Source organism: Schistocerca gregaria, chromosome 7 (genome assembly GCF_023897955.1).
Source record: "Schistocerca gregaria isolate iqSchGreg1 chromosome 7, iqSchGreg1.2, whole genome shotgun sequence".
Taxonomy (NCBI): Eukaryota; Metazoa; Arthropoda; class Insecta; order Orthoptera; family Acrididae; genus Schistocerca; species Schistocerca gregaria.
The window spans coordinates 525,298,992-525,319,953 of NC_064926.1; the positions used below are offsets into that span (position 1 = coordinate 525,298,992).

Consider the following 20,962-nt stretch of genomic DNA (forward strand, 5'->3'; position numbering starts at 1 on the left):
TGTCTTCCCAATATAAGAGCTTTCGAACTGTATTTCACATCATCAGATACCTTGGAGCACCCATAACAAATACGTGCCACCAGATCAGTGCGATGTCCTCGGCAACCCCCCCCCCCCGCCCCCAATTCCCCCCACTCATGATGGATTCACACAATGCAGCGCTCAGACGCCACACTCGAGAACTCCCTTCTCGTAGCCTGTGTTTTATTAATCACCAGAGACAACGACGCAACTATGTACTCGCTAAGTACACCTCTTGTGGGAAACCCAGACATAGCACTGATGTGTGTCAAGCATTATTCTAAATAATTGCCGACTGTCGCCATATGGACCTCTCAGACTTTGGGGTGGACGACAGGCTGGATCTATCAGCGGATGTATCCTACATCCAACGTGTGCTTCCTCATTCAGACCTATCTCTATTGTAACAGTAACTATTAACAACATGCCCATCGAGTTGCAGATAGACATGCGGTCGTGTGGGACCACCATAGACTGATGATCCTACTATCATTTGGGGTCCACTCTACTTCAGCTTTGTGATACTCCCCACTCCATTGTTACAACAATAATATCGTCGAAGTCAACTGCCAATTTATAGCTCAAGTCCAGTACCTCAAAGCCAGAATTAGTTCTTGGACACCTGGAACAATTGGTCTCTCGGTCCAGGATACGTTTAATGCTCTTGGCTTACAAATTAATGACTCTGCCCTCAGTTTCAAGTCACTTGGCACCAAACCTTCTCTGAAAGACCACTTTTCCCATTCAGCACAGTGTTCCTGCAATCCTCCTTGGACATCAGTGATACTGAAGTTCTTGAAAGCCAGAAATAGCCAGAAATGCCGAGACAAACTTTCTCTAGAGCTACAGCAATTGTAAGATGAGGGTATTTTCACTCCCATTCCAAATCACCAAAGGGTAACCCCCAAAACCACCATAGAAAAACCAAAGGGTTGATGCTGCATGGGCAGGGTGTTCCAGACAACAATTAATGCCATGTCTGTCTTTGACCCTTATCCCACTTCCAAGGTAGAGAACATAATGAGGTGCCCTGTGGGGGGCAAAGCGTTTTACAAGATTCAACATTGTGATACGTATCTCCATCTTCCATTGATTATAAATTCCCAATGCTTCTTTGTGTTCAGTACTTCTTTTGGATTTTTTCAGTATAACTGTGTTCCATTAGGCATTTCCATTGCTCTGGCCATTTTCAACACCGGCTCAAACACTTCCTGGAACTTGAAACAGGCCCTACTCCAGCCCATGTGCCTCATCACAGACACTCCGAGCCCCTAATCTTGGCAGTTAATGCATCAGACTGTGGTTTTGGTGTGGTCACTTTACAGGCCCATGTGGTTTACAGCGTGAAGGACTCTGATGTATCTGTGTCTAGGACTCCCTCCTGTGCACAGTGTAACTACAGTCACACAGAAAAAGGAGCCCTAGAGATCTTACCTGATATGGCCACCATGTCACACTGTTCATGGACCACTAGCCACTACTGTCTCTTTTCAAAGTGTCAGCATATATTCTGACCAATATAGCATGCCACCTCAAGCAATGGGCTCTGTTTCTTTGAAGTTATAATTATGACTTTCTGTACCATTCAAGAACTCAATGACCTAAGGCTGCACTCCTCTCACATCTTCCCCTGATCAGGACTTTTCCTTTGATGTGGATCCCAACGTATGCGTCTACCTGGATGTAACCATAAAGGTAGCTGAAGCTTCTAACACAGTACACTGCTGAGGACTCAATGCTCTGCTAGGTACTCCATCTTGTGGAATGTGGTTGGCCATCTAAATGCAAGCTTCTGTGGTACGCAAAGGTCCAGAAAAAATGTAATCTGAAATGAGCTCAGTGATGGGTAAATGGTTACACCAGGGTCGTGATCATAGAGGCCCTCAAGCACCACATCTTGTCTCTCTTGCACATTGGGCACTGGAGCATTGCGACCACCAATGTGTCTCCTAGCTAAGCATAGATGTGGAGCTCACACTCCTACCCCACTGCCAGAGTAAACAGGTCGCACTTCTATTCACTCTTTTCCTTCGCCAGACATTTCTGTCCCCTGGTCCCAGTTACAAGTGCATTTTGGGGGGGGGGGGGAGGCGGAGGGGTTTTAGTCCTTTCCTGGAGCACTCCAGATTAATCTCTCTAGATGCTGGCAACAATTTCCTCTACATCTCAATCGTGCCTACCATGTCGTCAAGGCAGAACATCCAAACCCTGTCCACCACTTTTTCAGGTGAAGGGCTCCCAAAAAAACCATTTGATGGATACTGGCGCTCAGTTTGTTTCCACAGAATTCTCAGCTTTCTCTGAAGCAAATGGCTTCGAATGGTCTACATAAACACATTGACCTTACCTTTAAATCCCAACCATCTACTGCCACCATTCTTTGGATGAGGGCTGTGCACTCATTCAGGCTTCTTATCGTTTCACTCTTCAGGCTGAGACAACCCAAACAGAGAAACTCTATGGCCAACCACATCGGTAGCAGTTATCTACCATCTATCCCACCAGAGTCCAACCCTCCTCTTGGCAGTCCAGCTGCCACCATTTCTCTCTCAGACATTCCCTGTGGGCCCTTGTCTACACCAAAGGCTGCCTGCATTGGTTTCCTGTGGCCTTTTTCAATCTTATAGGATAGACATTTGCTGAGCTGATTCTTCAAGCTGGCACAGTGTGCTGCAAGCACATTAATCAATAGTGGCCTTGCCATTGCCTTCTTCCAACGTCCATTACTCTACCATCATGCTTCGTTCCAGAGATTCAATCCTCTACAATGCCCTTCCTGGTTACCACCGCCCTGTCTTAGTTCCAGCCTGCAGCCAACTCAACTGCTCCACACTCTATATCAAAGCCTCTCAGCTACCCCTGCTGTCAGCCAGAGCTCTTACAGGTACTTTAAGATGTGCTATCAATTTTACTGTCCTTCAAGTGGACGGTAGGGTGGGGGTGCAGAGGGGGGGGGGGGGAGAAATGCTGTGTTAAGGACTTTCCCCTACTCAGCCAGCAACTGAGATGGGCTATGTGTGCATGGATCCCACAGGGGACAGTTTTTCAGACCACAGACAGGATAACCACTTTCTGTGTGACCCTCAGGCAGCTGGCAACGATGGCACTGGTACCATGGATCCGTTCCTCCTACATGTGCTATGTAACTGAAAGTAGTACCTGCAGTTTCCTGGTGACCAGGCAGTATCTGGGCCAGTAGCTGCGCTACACTCAACCAGTGCATTACAAGTGAGTTTGCTTCGCCAGACGCCCATTTCCTAAGCATTCCCATAATCCAGATCTCACTATGGAACAACAGCAACCCCGACAACGACATCCTCATCCACCTTCATCTCAAAGCGCTGTCAGATACAGACTGGAATAATTTGTGATCTCTAAACTGTAGAGACGTAGCTTCTGACACTGTGACCAACAGTTGGACTATGTAGTATTTGCCTTTGTTCTTCATTGACAATAGGCCAGACTTAGAATTTATGTTGTTGTTTCAGGATTTACGTTTTGCTCATGTGCTCACCTCAAACCGCTGTCAGATACAGACTGGAATAATTTGTGATCTCTAAACTGAAGAGACCTAGCTTCTCACACTGTGACCAACAATTGGACTATGTAGTATTTGCCTTTGCTCTTCATTGACAATAGGCCAGACTTAAACTTTATGTTGTTGTTTCGGGACTTACGTTTTGCTCATGTGCTCGGGACTTTCGGTTTTAGCACATCCATTTCAGACTTTGATTGAGGCACGTTTAGAGTGTGGACATTCGATCTAAGTACTTCCAATTTACTGTGACATTTTAAGACCTACATCTTTTAGATATTATTATTGTTCTTTCAATGTTCAAGATGTGGTCTGTTTTCAGTTATTGTGTTCCAACATAACTTCCATCAGCAAAGATTATTTATGTGTGTCACAATAAACTTCATTTTATGTCTGGGTACTTTTTTCTGGGCCACATACAGCGGACACGTCAGGCACTAATTTTTAATGAATGTCTGGAGCGTTTTTACGGACTGTGTGAGGTATTCTGTGGATGTAATATGTCCTATTTTTGGGTGAAAACCTTTCTACCACCCATCAATTTTACAGTATGTTCCGAATGCTGGAAGATTTGTCATGGCATTTTTTACGTATTTACACTCCTTGTTAAAACTGAGTAAAAAGTTGGTCAGATGGCAGTTGCAAAGGAAGCTACCTGACAGATACCGACTACAAACTGGCCATGTTGTCGCAATAAGGAAGAGATGTATTTTTCCAATACAACTCGCTATATGACTACTATTCATGGCGATACATTAATATCTTTATCTATCTTCTTGATACAGAGCCAGTACCCATCATCAAGTTATGGACAAAATGATTTCACCTCCATATCCCCCATTTCGATCTGAACCTGGAAAAAAACCAAGTTTACAGGAGTAAAATAGTATGGCAGAAATGTGATATTAGGCAGGTGTCAGGATTTGTATCCTATAAAGAGTCACAGGTTTCAGAACAGCTGTAAAGAGTAAGATTAACCTGAAAGAATTCTACCTAGGTAACAAGTTATACAGCTTTGGTAGAACCCATGTAGATGCAGACTGGAGCAGGCAACGAACATTTTCTTCCATAAAAGACCTATAATGGTTTCAGGTTTTTGATATGCGAAAGAAGTTCCTCAAAACGTATGTCACGAGTGCTGTATGGAATGGAAATGGACTCGAAACCACCAGAAATCCAGAGCAGAAGAAGCTAGAAGGATTTCAAATGTAGTGCTATCAAAGGAGGAGCAAAATTCAGTGAACTTAAAGTGCACAACGAAGAGTGTAACAATATGTCAGTAGGGAGAGGTTTGTGAGAGATCTTCCACGGCATACAAGAACAGTTAACCAGAAACTGGAAGGAGAAGTGTAAGCAGCAAGAAAAAAAAAGAAGCAAGAGTAAAGGAATATCAGAAAAGCATAACTGATCATGGATATCCGTTTTCTATAGCAGTGTCTTAGAGCTGAATAAATTAATGAGAGATAAGATAAGATGGAGAGCACGTGAGGTAACGGGCGAGTTCTGGCGCCCTGAAAATGTTCTACGTTCGGAGCTGGCGTGACCGCACGGGCCGGTCGGCCGGCGCCAGCGGCTCGGTAGGCCGACCACACGGTGCCAGACGCTGGCCAAAGCAAGTGGGGTCCAACCGCGTGACTGGGAATTCCATGGTGACGCAGTGTCGATGACGGGAGTGCCAAAGATGTCGGACTTTGTGAAACCTTAACGGCAGACATTTCACAGTTCGTATAGAAATTAATAGTAGCCAGATGAATCATGATACCTCAAAAAAGATACATGTACATTACCATTATTTGCATGACGATTCTGATGGTGTAACCAGATTTTCAGTATCTTTATTAGTTTAAAGCTTAGTATCTGATGCTAAATTATACAAGTAACACCCAGCATGGAATTTCCAAAATCTAAACGCTTCATCCGATTTCATCGATCGATGTGTCTTTAGAAAGCTATTACTGTAAACGTAAATTGGTATAAATTACTGGCATGTAACGTGAATATTACATGAGTTATTGAAGGTCAAAGTGGCCAATTACTATCGATAGCGTCAGGCCATAAGTACTCCACAGTTACACGAGAAACGGTAGTAGCATGCTTCTAAATATATTTATTCATCTATATCTTTGTTTATATACGATATATACTATTCATGAAGAAATTGGTCAAATGTTTACTGTGTTTTAGAAAGCAAAGATATATTAGGATACTGCAATACCTTCGTTGCTATTCCTTTGATATACACTACCGGCCATTAAAGTTGCTACACCAAGAAGAAATGCAGAAAGAGGTATTCATTTTCACGCAAATTGGGTGCGTAGATCCTGAGAAATCAGTAACCAGAACAACCACCTCTAGCCATAATAACGGTCTTCATACGCCCGGACATTGAGTCAAACAGAGCTTGGATGGCGTGTACAGGTACAACTGCACATGCAGCTTCAACACGATACCACAGTTCATCAAGAGTAGTGACTGGCGTATTGTGAGGAGCCAATTGTTTCGCCACCATTGACCAGAGGCTTCCAATTGGTGAGAGATCTGGAGACTGTGCTGGCCAGGGCAGTAGTCGAACATCTTCTGTATCCAGAAAGGTCCGAAAAGGAACTACAACATGAGGTCGTGCATTATCCTGCTGAAATGTAGGGTTTCGAGGGGATCGAATGAAGGGTAGAGTTACGAGTCGTCACACATCTGAAGTGTAACGTCCACTTTTCAAAGTGCCGTCAATGCGAACAAGAGGTGACCGAGACGTGTAACCTATGGCACCCTATACCATCACGCCAGGTGATGTCGATGACGAATACACACTTCCAATGTGAGTTCACCGTGATGTCGCCAAACACGGATGTGACCATCATGATGTTGTAAACAGAACCTGGATTCATCCGAAAAAATGACGTTTTGCCATTCGTGCACCCAGGTTCGTCGTTGAGTACACCATCGCAGGAGCTCCTGTCTGTGATGCAGTGTCAAGATTAACCGCAGCCACAGTCTCCGAGCTGGTAGTCCATGCTGCTGTAATCGTCTTCGAACTGTTCGAGCAGATGGTTGTTGTCTTGCAAACGTCCCCATCTGTTGACTCAGGGATCGAGCCGTGGCTGCACGATCCTTTACAGCCATGCGGATAAGATGCCTGTCATGTCGACTGCTAGTGATACGAGGCCGTTGGGATCCAGCACGGCGTTCCGTATTACCCTCCTTAACCACCGATTGCATATTCTGCTAACAGTCATTGGATCTCGACCAGTGCGAGCAGCAACGTAGCGATACGATATACCGCAATCGCGATAGGCTACAATAAGACAATTATCAAAGTCGGAGACGTGATGGTACGCATTTCTCCTCCTTATTCGAGGCATCACAACAACGTTTCACCAGGAAACGCCGGTCTACTGCTGTTTGTGTGTGAGAAATCGGTTGGAAACTTTCCTCATGTCAGCACGTTGTAGGTGTCGCCACCGGCGCCAACCTTGTGTGAATGCTGTGAAAAGCTAATCATATGCATATCATAGCATCTTCTTCCTGTTTGTTAAATTTCGCGTCTGTAGCACGTCAACTTCGTGGTGTAGCAATTTTAATCGCCAGTAGTGTATGTTTATTTAATTTGTTTATGTATTTAACAATGTGTGTTAGAGCGTGTTTATGGTCCAGCGGTAGGAAAATTTATTTAATTTCAAGTTATTTAAATGCAAATCCCGTGTTTCGTATGCGTTTAAATATGTGTTTGAGTGTACCTCGGCTTGGAGGCATGGAGGGAGCGCTCTAGCCAATCACAGCGCTCGTTACTAAGAGAGACTTATGTGGGTAAGGAAGGAGCATCTTTTCCGTAGAGGACATGAGGTAGTTTGGAACGGTGCGCAGCAAGGGACAGTCGCACAGGGTAGGGGAGTGCTGAACGTTGAGCAGCGACTGTGGGTAACAGGAACTACGTGGAGAATGGAGCAGTTTGCGCGTGGTAGCGCGAGGTAGTAATATTTCATACTGCCGACATGGGCACTTGTGAGATTTCTGTGGCTTCTATAGTGAATCTCATCATTTAAAGTCGTTAAAATAGTACCTGCAGATTTTATTTTATTTATATGCTAAATTCATGATTTGCAATTGCAGAGTGATACGAACCTTCAACCATTCGATTCATGTGTGTATTCATATTGTATACTGGTGACTCAGCAGTGTTTGGCCTGTAATTCGGCAACTGCGTATCCCAGTCCCTAGACAACGAAACCAGTGCAAACTTTTAATAATTCAACTCTGAGTCAGAGGGTACGATGTTGAGGGCTACCATTTCATCTCATCATTTCATTAGAAAGCCCGCAAGCATCAAATCGGTAGAGAGACAGTCATCAGAAACACAGCATTCGTTCAAAAAATGTCTCACAGAAGCGACACAGGCTGTCGCTCCCGTGCCGTTTGTGAAAAGTTGCGACGGTAACCTGGTACGATGTGTGGTTCGACAAAGTAGATAAACAAGAGGTAGAGCGGCGTCTTGTAACCTCGAGCTCTTAAAGCATCGAAGAAAGAGATGTAAAGTATTGGATAGAGGTCTGTTGAATTTCCAAGACGTACAGAAGAAAAAAAAGGCCAATTGTTAGAAACTTTGTCAACGTATTGTTAATGGTTGGAGTAATGAACTCATTGCCTTCATACAGAAGAGTGGGGTAAGTTGTAAATTTCGATCTTGGTCAAGAACGTGACGCTTTCAGAGTTGCTAAAGCTTAAAGAAGGTTTAGTAATCATGTAAGTACTATTGCAATTTACGAGTGGTACAAAGCAACACACGAAATAATACTATTTACGGTGAATTAAAAATAACAGTTCTAAACAACGTATGAACTCCACTAAAAACATGTGCAGGCACATTCAACAGCACACCACCCGCTTACTGGGCACCACAGGAGAAAGCTTTTATCCAGCGGAAATGAAGTGGCACGTAGTATCTGGTTACATAAAAATTTATAGAATTTATCTCAACTATCTTCTTTTCCCTCCTTTGGAAGATATAGAACCAAAATCAAACACTATAAATGAAACGTCGTATGGACACATTGAAAGAGGATACATAGGACCATCGTCCTAACTTTCCAAGCAGTTTACTATGAAGGTCCCCAGATTGTTCATACTCACCGACAGCTGTGTTTACCTAATACCAAAGATGCTACTTTAATTTTAAATGCTTGAACGCATACTACATTCAAACAGACGCAGAAAGCTTTGTTTCCAAAATCTGACATAACTCTTGTAAATTATACGTAGAAGTTCCATAAAGACATTTCGATGAGTTCTAGTGCCTTATTTAAAACGAACTATTTCAGTCTTTCACAATATTTAAATCACAGTGGTGCATTTCAGCGGACCCCCTCTTTGTCTCTTCCTTTAATCGTATTACACAGAAAAGTCTTTCCTCTAAAACTCTGTTCTACCTCTGTCTATCCCATTTTTTTTTAAATTAAGTCTTTCATAAGCCCTTATTTTCGTTATTTCTTGCCTCACTTCAAATTCTTCCCACTCTTCAATATACGCATTTGGGCGCACTTTTGAGATTCTAACAGTTGTATCAGAAGGTTCTTCACAACTATAAAAACTGATATTGATTTATTCACTTAAGTTACAGGCATGGTTTTGGTGCCAATTTATAACAAAATAGATGGAGTTTCTTACGTTGTGCCTAAAAGGGTCAACTGTGATTCCCATTGTTTATGGGGCACACGGAATGTGTCGATTTCTTGCCAAACTTGCTACAGCAGGGCAGTCGGGACTTGTTCATTTGTGAGACAGATTCTAGCTCTTAGCTCTGCTAGAGAAGCCAGTACGGGGACAAACACTGTGTTCATGACGAATCCCCAAAATAGAAAGTCACGAGATGCCAGGTCCAGTGAACGTGTGGGCGATGCATCTGGCATACCTCCGCTGGTGTAGTAACCTGTAAAGTGGAATATACGAATTTCCGGGCGTCTGAGAGGCATTTTGGTGATGCGTCATCTAGTCTGAACTGTATGATGCGTTCTTCATCACAAAAGTCAATCTACGAGCCTAAACTTGTTTCTAGCATATCTAAGTACACCATTCAATTGATAGTTTTTATGGAAAAAGAAAAGTCCGTAAATACTGCTCCTTGTCAGTGAACAAAATACTTTCAGTTGTGGACTACGACGTTCATGTTCCAGAGATTTTCGTGATTTTTCACGCCTATGAAATTATTAATTTCACTGCTTCAGTGGAAAGTCGACTCATTACTAAAGATAACCTTAGCAGTCAAATTCTCATCTTTAAACAACCGTTGTAAGATTTCGACACAAAAGTGCTTATGAGCAACATTATCAGTGCCTTTTAGTTCTAGCACCGTTGTAAACTTGTTTTGTTTGAGACATTTTCATAACACATGAGCAATACTCAAATTTGGGACGCCCAGTTCTCAATAAGGAAGGCCTGTCATTAGTGTAGCACTATTCACAGAGCTCTGGGTCACTTGCCCTGCGATGTCATCAAACTCACGTGGACTACCTGAGGGCTCCAGAATGAGATTTTCACTCTGCAGAGGAATGTGCGCTGATATGAAACTTTCCTGGCAGGTTAAATCTGTGTGCCGGACCGAGACTCGAACTCGGAACAAGGTAGGAGACGAGGTACTGGCAGAAGGAAATCTGCGCGGACGGGGCGTGAGTCATGCGTGTGTAGCTCAGTTGGTAGAGCATTTTCCCTAGAAAGGCAATGGTCCCCAGTTCGAGTCTCGGTCCGACCCACAGTTTTAATCTGCCAGGAAAGTTTCTTACCTGAGGGTTTATTATGTCTTGCTGAACATCCAGTTTTAATAAAACACTTGCGCCACTCATAAGTAATAGGCCTGCTCTGTACGAAAATTACGTTACAAAGCTGATGCAAACTTCTAGTCTTCAAACCAAAACACATGGCGAGCACACTCAAGACTAGTAAAGGAAGCCATATTTGCTGCAACTGCTTCTAGCGCCTGCGGTGGCACGTTTCTTTACATCACATGAGCCAAAACTTCATGTATTATCCTTCAGGAAGACAGACTATTTCCTCAAATCGTATCAATAACCTTGCCGAATTTGCAAACTTGAAAATTCCTTTTTGATACACAGTGTAAAGAGGCTATTTTTGTGTGTCAAACCAGTACGCATTTATTTATTTCTCTTCCTGATTTTGCGATGCCCCTTCATCTATGGTGATTTGTGAATATGGTTTTAGATCGAGTGAAGCTTTCGAGGAGATTTCAGTAAGCTTCCTACTACCATTCTCTTCCCTAGGCTAGAAAAGGTACACACTGCTTGTGCCTGCCGAAGTACAAAACGTCAGAACATACACACTGCTGCTGCCCGCCTCCCTAGGTTCAAGCTGACCTCGTGCCTGGAGATGTAGATGGGCTTGTTGAGGACGACCCAGACGGTGGTCTCCCAGCAGCCTGGATGCGTCGTGGAGCCCTCGTACGTCATGTAGTGGTCCGTCCGGGGAAGCAGCTGCTGCAGCGTCAGCGGCCGTATCGGCGTCGACGAGGCTGCGTGAACACAGGACAGCAAGCACACCGTGAGATCGTCCCATGGATCTGGGAGGCTTAACGCTAATCTTTGTAAGCATTAAATACACAGGGTATAAGTGCAGATACTTTTGTATGTGGTGCCTTGATATGTATACACATGAGTTAGTTGTTTCCTCTTCCCACAAACACTTCACAAACTCTACGACGTGGAGTTTTCTGCACAGCTGTAACTGCATCACTTAGTGGACTACGCCTGTCAATACAGACTAACGATTTTGCGTCCACACGACAACAATTCAACACCTGACCTGCTGCCCAGAAGGATATGCTTTAAGTATCAATGGCTTGCTCTTGCCACATATACTTCGAGATAATAATCCATCTAAAAACTTAAGACTTATACTAGCAATAATTATTTGTCTGCAAATACTGATGTAATGGTGTTCAGTACAAACTTCCTATTCACCAAAAGTAATATCTGCACTTATACCCGTTACACCCTTGTATATAGTGCAATTATTACACCATAAAACTAGCGTGGTTACAGCACTTGAATTTTCATCCGTTACGGGGGGCAGTAATTACGAAAGTATCGTCAGAACATATTTCTAAACAGTAAACAAGAATACCTCTAATCATTTAATCCTTCAGAAGTCTTGCTGTAAACCTCTAGCAGCTATCTACTTTAATTTTTCAGCCGTCCTGCTTAGAAAATAAATAGCCTTTGTGCAGCAATAGAGTAGTGCAATGTGGACAAAAGAGAAAAACAAATTTACGTACACAAGCCAATCTGAAGATAAGAGAAAAAGCGAAAAAAAAACATTGACCGTAAAATATTTCCATTAGGGCGATTCATAGAAATGACTGACATAGTATTTATTTACTTAATAGGGAAAACACTTACTGCGTCTTAAAAATTTTTACTCACAGGAAGCGTTTCAACAAAATATCAAGGAGTGTTCACCTCTATGTGAATTCATATCCTGGCAAAAACAGAAAATACTGCTAACTGGATAGAAAGACTTTCTACGGATGAATCAGGAGTGTGTTTCACTTAATGAACTGTAATACGCTATGAAACAATTTAATTGTGCAATTACGATTCAAAGGCCTCACAGTTCTGACAAAATTACCAGTACAAAAACAACCTACATCATCCTCTTTCTTCATAGTAAATTACGCAGGGCACCCTCATAGGTTTCTAATTATCCGTTTTCCATTTCGTCGGTTAGTTTCTGATCATTCGGTGCGGCGCTAGAGCAGCAATCAAAATAATTTATATTTTTATAAATGTTTCATTCTTTTCGATGTGGAGTGACTGAAGTTTACTGTTTACAGTAATTAGCCGGGTTCATTTCATCCAGCACACAATTTTAATATGCCAAATATAAACTGCGCAGAATTTGCTTTCGACAGAGTTATATATATATATGTTTATGATTCAGTGTTGGTAATGAATTTCGCTTTCGAGATGTATTACACTACCGCAGATACTAATAGTGGTGCATGTACTGAAGCTACTACCGACAACTGACTGCAGGACATCCAAAACAACAGCACTTAGGGGGATCTCGCAAGTCATCCGTGCCTTGTTTCTTCTGAAGGAACAGAGCATCACGTGGAGACATAGTTTCAATCCGTCTGTTTTACAAACTCAGTCCGGTATTTGTTGCGTACTGGAGCCCAATATCTAGTTACTTGTGAGAAGAATCTATAATGCGTTGATAAAATGCACGGTATCTGTGTACACTACGGCGGATTGCATCAGGTCTTTTTATAAATGTGTATACATCAACTATTTCCTCCTAAACCACTGAATCTTCACTGGCGGAAAATAAAATCGCAACACAAAGAAGGAGTTGTACGATATAAACGAAAGCTGGTAGGCGTGTTTCTGGTTCAAATTGTTCAAATGGCTCTGAGCACTATGGAACTTAACTTCTAAGGTCATCAGTCCCCTAGAACTTAGAACTACTTAAACCTAACTAACGTAAGAACATCACACACATCCATGCCCGAGGCAGGATTAAAACCTGCGACCGTAGCTGTCGCGCGGTTCCAGATTGTAGCGCCCAGAACCGCTCGGCCACTTCGGCCGGCGCGTGTTTCTGTATCTGAAAAATGGCGTCTATTCAGATTTCACACCAATCGCTAAAGGTGGCGCTACTAGCGCATCTGTGACGATGAAATTAGGTTTGGTTTAAACTCATGCTGAAACCGCCATGATCAACACCCTACTGCTTTTAAACGAGGTCGTACAATAGGGCTACGGGTAAATCGATATTCCTCCTGCCATATTGCAGAAAGATCTGGTAGGAACGTAGCGACAGTACATGATTGCTGCGAACGGTGGTCGCAAGAATGTACCATGGCAAGAAGGGCGGGCTCCGGACGGTCTAGGGGCTCTACTGAGAAGACCATCGTGTTCGGTGTATGGCTCTGGCGCATAGTACGGCAACAACAGCAGCAGTCTGAACATCAGCTGGCGGTGATACAACGAACTGTTACAGATCGGCTGCTTCAAGGAGAGCTGAAAGCCAGACGCCAGTAGTGTGTATTCCGCTGACCCGAAATCAACACCATTAGCGACTTCAGTTGTGTCAAGCGAGAGCTCACTGGAGGGCAGGGTAGAAGTCTGTTGTGTGTTGTAAAGAAAGATGATTCTATATCGGTGCCAGTAATGCCGTGCCGTGTGTTGTTTAAGAGGGCAGTTGAGGGCCTGCAGCTGAACTGTCGGTGTGCTAAACACAGTGGAACCTGGAGTTTTGATATGGGGTACGATTTTCTATGGCAGCAGGAGCACTCTCATGGTTTTGCCACGCACACTGACTGTAAATTCTTAATTCAATTCGGTGATTCGATCTGTTATACTGTCATTCGTGAACAGCATTCGAGGGGGTGTTTTCCAGAAGGATAACGCTCCATATGCTGCTGTTGTAACCCAACATGCTGAACACAGTGTCGACATGCTCGATCACCAAATCCGTCCACTGGACATCATCGGACGACAACTGCATCGTCATCCTTGTATTGACCGACGAAATGCGACAGGCTTGAAATTCCATCCCATAAACTGACATTCGGTACCTGTATAACAACATTTATCCGCAACAGCATTCTTGCATTCAACATCCTGTCGCTACAACCGTTATTGATGTACCAGCGTTTCACATTTGCAAAGGCTAATGTCGTGCTTACATTAACCTGTGATTTTGCAATGTTAGTTACTTAAAACCGTTGCCGACACAAATGCATTCACGAAATTTCATTACTGTACACTAATTCTTTTTTGCTGTTCCGATTTTGTTTTCCTTCAATGTATTTCAACCATATTTCGTAAGCATACTGCGTGGTAAATGAGAATCAGCGCTGTGGATTTTAGAACCTCCTAGCTTCCACAGGAGTCGAGATACTAGCAAAAAAGCGTCGTTCTAACCTAGAGAGATAGGCTGCTGTTAATCACAGGAGTTAAGTGGGGAACAGCAGGGCGCCTATTCGTCGGTGAGCAACAATGTAGCATGTCCGTGGAGACGCGCACAACTTATGTACAGACAGATAGGGAAGGGGGCATTTTGTGATTTGAGTAAATTATTCAACTATAACAACAGAGTCTGAATGGCATGGAAATATAGCTTGCCATAAATGTCGCGTGAACTAGGAGTATATTCTACGGAGTTAATGGTATTATGTTGATGAGGACTCAATGTATACTATCTTTTATAAAAGTCGTTTGGTAATAGTGCAAAATGACACATTCCACTGTGGAGATTGTATCCTAATAATAATGGAGAGAATGATTCAGGACTTGAACTATTAATGCTAAGATAAGGTGCCTCTCCACCTCGTCCTATACCCTGTCTCTCTCCCCCTTATCCTTTCTCATTCTTACGTTTTCGTTCGGATATGCGAAAATAATGAACTGAAACTATGGAAACCACCATCGGTGATTGATTTGCCTATTGACCGGTTATGAAATATATGATTTTTAAGTAATCTTGCTTACTTAAGAATAATTTGTTGGCGTTGTGTATTTATTCGTCGAGTTCAGAGGTAGCAATTATCACTTTGTAGTTGTAGACAATTTTTGTCGTGCGACTAGCTTTAATTAGAGTTTACACTTCCTTTTGTCTGTAGTAACGTACTAACAGTTTGAATAACGAATAATGAAATCATTCTTCTGTGTTTCTCCGGAATCTAATGGTACTAAAATAAGTTTATTATATTTGGGAATGCCTTATAATTGTTGGGTTTTATCTTTAAGTGGCCACTGAAAAAACCACATTTTGCATAAATTGCATATACGCTTATTTGTATCTATTCACCGTGTGAGCTAATGATAAACAAAGCTTCTGTAAACAAAAGTTGTTCGGAAGAGTTAACATAGAATCTGAGAAAGAGTGAGGTTTGCATGGGGACTGCTTTAGCCTTGTTTGTGTCAAATCACTGAATACACAATTTCCCTTAGATCCGAATTGTAACCGTCAATTCCCCCGCAAGGAAGGATTCATGTTCATAAGGCAGTTTTGAAAACGATCAACGTTGATATCCTGGGCCGGTTACCTTGATTCACAGCACCAGTTACTCCTTCACCAATACAACGAGTAGTTTTGACCTCTAACTTCCGCCACAAAAGATGCTGCTCAGTCTTTAATTACCTCCTCGGAAACGGAACCTTAATTTCTGAACACGGATCTGTTAAATGACCGTGCCTCTGGAGAGATAATACGCCTAGCCTTACGTCCTATACAAAGGAATATAGTCACATGTAAAGCAGTTTGTGTTAATTTAAGTTTCGACATTGCTGGGTAACTCCGATAGAATAAAAAGGGAGAAGAAAAAGGTAGCAATATTTAACAACATTCAACTTAATAACAGTTTCGACCAGTGAATTCACTTGCAGTTTTCGAGAAGGAACTCTAGAAATGCCGCTTTACAGAAACTACGTTCACTTCATTGTCGACGGGCTTTGTTAGTCCTCTGCAGAAGCTACCGTACCGATGCTAAGCGGAGCCAGAGCCACCTAGCGGGAGGCGACGCTAGGCGGAGACGGTGGAGACGCGGCGCAGCCGGCGCCCGTGACGTGACCGCGAGACAATTGCCTGTCTGTGCGGCCATCCGTCTCCAGCGGCGCCGCTGCCGCCGTTTGTCAGCGCGACGGCTCAGCTGACTTCATCTGGCGGCAGCCTCGCTCGTTAGGCGCCCCCACTGCCTCCACACTTCTGTCTCTGTTCCCCCTTTTCATCCTGCCTGTCACGGTTGTCACCGCCAACAACGTCGACTCCTCCTTCTTCCTTGATCGACTTTAACGCGAGAGATTTTCTTACGTGCGCTTGCGGCAAGCAGGTAGCAAATACACTACTGGCCATTAAAATTGCTAAACCACGAATATGACGTGCTACAGGCGCGAAATTTGTCCGACAAGAAGAAGATGTTGTGATATACAAAGGATTCGCTTTTCAGAGCATTCACACAAGGTTGGTGCCGGTGGCGACGCCTACAACGTGTTCACATGAGGAAAGTTTCCAACCGATTTCTCATACACAAACAGCAGTTAACCGACCGTGCCTGGTGAAATGTTGTTGTGATGCGTCGTGTAAGGAGGAGAAATGCGTACCATCACGTTTCCGACTTTGATAAAGGTCGGATTGTAGCCAATCGCGATTACGGTTTATCGTTTCGTGGCATTACTGCTCGCGTTGGTCGAGATCCAGTGACTGTTAGCAGAATACGGAATCGGTGGGTTCAGGAGGGTAATACGGAACGCCGTGGGGATCCCGAAGGCCTCGTATCACTAGCGGTCGAGATGACAGGCATCTTATCCGCATGGCTGTAACGGATCGTGCAGCCACGTCTCGATCCCTGAGTCAACAGATAGGGACGTTTTCAAGACAACATCCATCTGCACCAACAGTTCGAAGAGGATTGCAGCAGCATGGACTACCAGCTCGGAGACCATGGCTGCGGTTACCCTTGACGCTGCATCAGAGGCAGAAGCGCCAGCGATGGTGTACTCAACGACGAAACTGGGTACACGAATGGCAAAACGTCATTTTTTCGGATGAAGCGAGGTTCTGTTTACAGCAGCATGATGGCCGCATCCATGTTTGGCGACATCGCGGTGAACACACATTGGATGCGTGTATTCGTCATCGCCATACTGGCGTATCACCCGGCGTGATGGTATGGGATGCTATTGGTTGCACGTATCGGTCACCTCTTGTTCGCACTGTCGGCACTTTGAAGAGTGGACGTTACATCTCAGATGTGTTACGACCCGTGGCTCTACCCTTCATTCGATCCCTGCGAAACCCTACATTTCAGCAGGATAATGCACGACCGCATGTTGCACGTCCTTTACGGGCCTTTCTGGATACAGAAAATGTTCGACTGCTGCCCTAATCAGCACATTCTCCAGATCTCTCCCCAACTGAGAACGTCTGGTCAATGGTGGCGGAGCAACTGGCTCGTCACGACACGCCAGTAACTACTCTTTATGAACTGTGCTATCGTGTTGAAGCTGCATGGGCAGCTGTACCTGTACACGCCATCCAAGCTCTGTTTGACTCAATCCCCAGGCGTATGAAGACCGCTATTACGGGCAGAGGTGGTTGTTCTGGGTACTGATTTCTCAGGATCTACGCACCCAAATTGCGTGAAAATTTAATCACATGTCTGTTCTAGTATAATATATTTTTCCAATGGATACCCGTTTATCATCTGCATTTATTCTTGGTGTAGCAATTTTAATGGCCAGTAGTGTAGTTTCATTCACATGTATTGTTCTTATGTCTTTATAAATTTCTAAAGTAGGACCGCTGATTAATAAACTTGATACGTAATGATGTAATGTGAGTCAGGTTATATGGGCCGACCTAAATTTGTCCAAACACGAATAAGATCAGCGAAAAAATGTTCCTTTCGGACTGCAAAAAAGGCGAGAGAGCTCCTGTTTAAAAAACTCTGACTGAAAGTGGGGTACCAACTGCCTCATCCTATCTCCCTGAGCACCTTTAAAATTTTTTGCGTGCGAAAATATTCACACTCTTTATAACGTGCAGCTCACCTCACACTCTCACAGGGCTCCCTGACCGTAACTGACTTTAACCCCCGAACCATCTGGTGCACATCTGTAAATCGCTCATACCAATCCAAACCCCCCCCCCCCCCAACTTGTCCTTTCTCACTCACTCATTGAGCCCAGCTCATTGTCATTATCTCATTATGTCGCTCTGAAATGAAATGAGCGGATGGCATTATTGGCCGGGTTCGGCCGCCAAGTGCAAGTTTTATTTCAGTCGGTGCTTCATTGAGCGAGTTTCAGCCGATTATGAGGATGAAATGATGGTGAGAACGACACAGTACCCCGTCCGTGAGCTGAGAAAATCTCCAACCCGGCCGGGAATCGAACCCAGACCCAGAACATGGAAGGCCTCCACGTTACCACCCAGCTAAGCAGGGATGTGTCTCTCTGTCACTGTATCCTGTTTCATAGCCACAATCTCCTTCGTTCTGTCTTTAGACTAGTCTTTTCTCCCACTGGTACTGTCTCGCTCTTGTTCTGCTTTAGGTGCAGCTGTTTAATTGATTCCTGCCCTCTTCTGCTGTTTCTCCTTACTGTCACTATCTCTCTCTTCCCCTTTGTCATTGTCATAGATTCCGTCTCTTTTTATCATTGGTTTTCACCCACTTATGTTTTCTCCTTCTCTTTTTCCTCTCGCACTAGAGCGCCCTTTACTCTTTCCATAGCAGTGTCCTGTCACTGTCAACTATGTCTCATCACTGCCGCTAAGTTCCTCTTGTCTCTCTCTCTCGTACTGCCGTTTTGTTTATAGCTGTTTCTGTACCTCAGCCGCTGTCTGATATCTACCAGGATTCATTACTTTACCGTCTCTCTCCTACTGCCATTGTCCCCTTATCTGTCACAAGGAGAGATCCCCAGTGGGGGGATCGACTTTTTGGAACCATCTATAAGGTTATGTAGGCTACGATCCCAGGTACCACATACTTGTACAACAGCCATTCAATCTGGTGGGCCCTCATTTGCGAATAATTAACGAAAGAAAAATTCGGAATTTTGAGTGACACGCCATTACGTTTAAAAGGTTAGATCAAGCCATCTGATTGCGTAGTATAATGAACTGAATAGTAGTTCCAAATGCTGGAGTTGTGGGATAGAATCTTGTCAGCTGCCGTGAATTTTCCTTATTTTTAAATCTTTATTGAAACCACTTTACCATCATTTTTATTCAGTTAATTGATTTTAATGGAATTTAGTATTTCCATTTCTTCGTCACATCATTTTAATCATAATAACACCTTCTTAATTTGCTCTCAGTTTTTTTTCCATTCATTCTTTTTCTACTTGAAATCTTTTTTCCACTTGAAATCTTTGTTCGTGTGTTTTAGTTAATTTCATGTAATCTTTTCAGTTTAATTTCTTTCGTTTCATCATCCTCTTTTGTGATTGTATCTGCTTTTCATATTGTTTGAATTTCGATGCACTTCTAAACTCTTCTTTTATATAAATCTTTATCTGCGTTGTTTTTTCAATGGTTTGATAGGTATTTAGTTTGTGTTATAAAAGTTTTTATGGCGATTACCATGGAACGAATTGCATATCTGGTACGAAAACACATTTTTCAAGCCACTGCACAATCTCTATAAATAGCTTATTTGGTCTTTTATTTTTTATCTTAGAGATCCGAATTTTCAATTAATTGAATATTATAATAGAAAAATATAATGAAATTCATATTCACAAAAATTCCGTTTGGAAAAAGTATGATATAGGAATAAGTGAAACAAATGAAAAACGTTCATACGGTGGTAACAAACGAATGTAAATAAGAAATTACGTTAAAACCAACTGACTGAATAAAAATACTGATGACAGTCATTTCGGTAATGATTAAGAAGAAAAGCTAGCACCTGACGGGATTCGAACACCTGTTATCCTATCAATTACACCACACGACGATATCACGTAATTCGGATATTATAATATTATTTATCACCAAACAAAATTCCGATTTTTTGTTCGTCACTTTCTCGCAAGCAAGGGCCCACAAGGGTGAATGGCTGCAGTGTGTAATACCTGGGATCTTAACTTACATCATCATACATTAGGTTTCAAACAGTGACTCCCACCCCTGGGGATCTCTACTTGTCAGCATAGAAAAGCACAAATATGTTCGCATGCAAAAATTTTTGAGAAAAACTTTAAAGGAGCTGAGGTAGTTAGAAGGATGCAGCTGGTATAGCCCATTTTACTGTCTTTTAAGCACATTCATCCTTTTTTTACACCGATAGGAGCAGTTTTCCGCTGCTTCCCTTCTTTTCCCTGCTGCAGCAGAGAATGTCGCTCATGTGAAAAGAACTTAATATGTCAGAAAATTTTTCATAGTTTACTGATGTGAAATTGAAGTAAACAAAGCCAATTTGACACCTCACACACGACTTAGGTACACAAAAATTCTGCATGTGCTTCAGTACTACAACATGTCGTACCCAGTTCTCTTCTGTGGACAACGGTATCACCTTATAATATACGAAGGGTTGGAACTTCAATAGCGGCAAATATTTATTTACAACTTACAACAAGCAGACACATGTTTCAAAGTTTTCCTGTCCTTGAGAGTAGTCACCAACATTGTATATAACCCCTCGCCAGAAATGTGCAAGTCGTAGGACACATTTAGCAGCGCCAGATGTGTTGATTCATCGAGTGGAGCTGTCTGCTGCCTGACGAATCTCTGTGACAGTTCTGAAACGAACACTATAAAGTGGTTCCTCCATCTCAGGAATCAAGTCTTATAAGGACGTCATTTTGGCACTCTGGAGAATATTCAGAAGCAGTGACCAACATGTTAAAAGCCGTACCAGGTGAAGCCTTTCAGCGCAACTACCAAGAC

The 20,962-nt window shown here is 43.1% G+C and overlaps 1 protein-coding gene across 1 annotated transcript in view; it reads right to left on the reverse strand.

The window, feature by feature from the left end:
- LOC126281531 (carbonic anhydrase-related protein 10-like) overlaps nucleotides 1-20,962 on the reverse strand; it is a 925,111-nt gene that overhangs the window by 47,306 nt on the left and 856,843 nt on the right. The window contains exon 7 of the mRNA XM_049980578.1: nucleotides 10,915-11,069. Coding sequence (XP_049836535.1) covers nucleotides 10,915-11,069 — 155 coding nt within the window. The remainder of the gene's footprint in view (nucleotides 1-10,914; nucleotides 11,070-20,962) is intronic.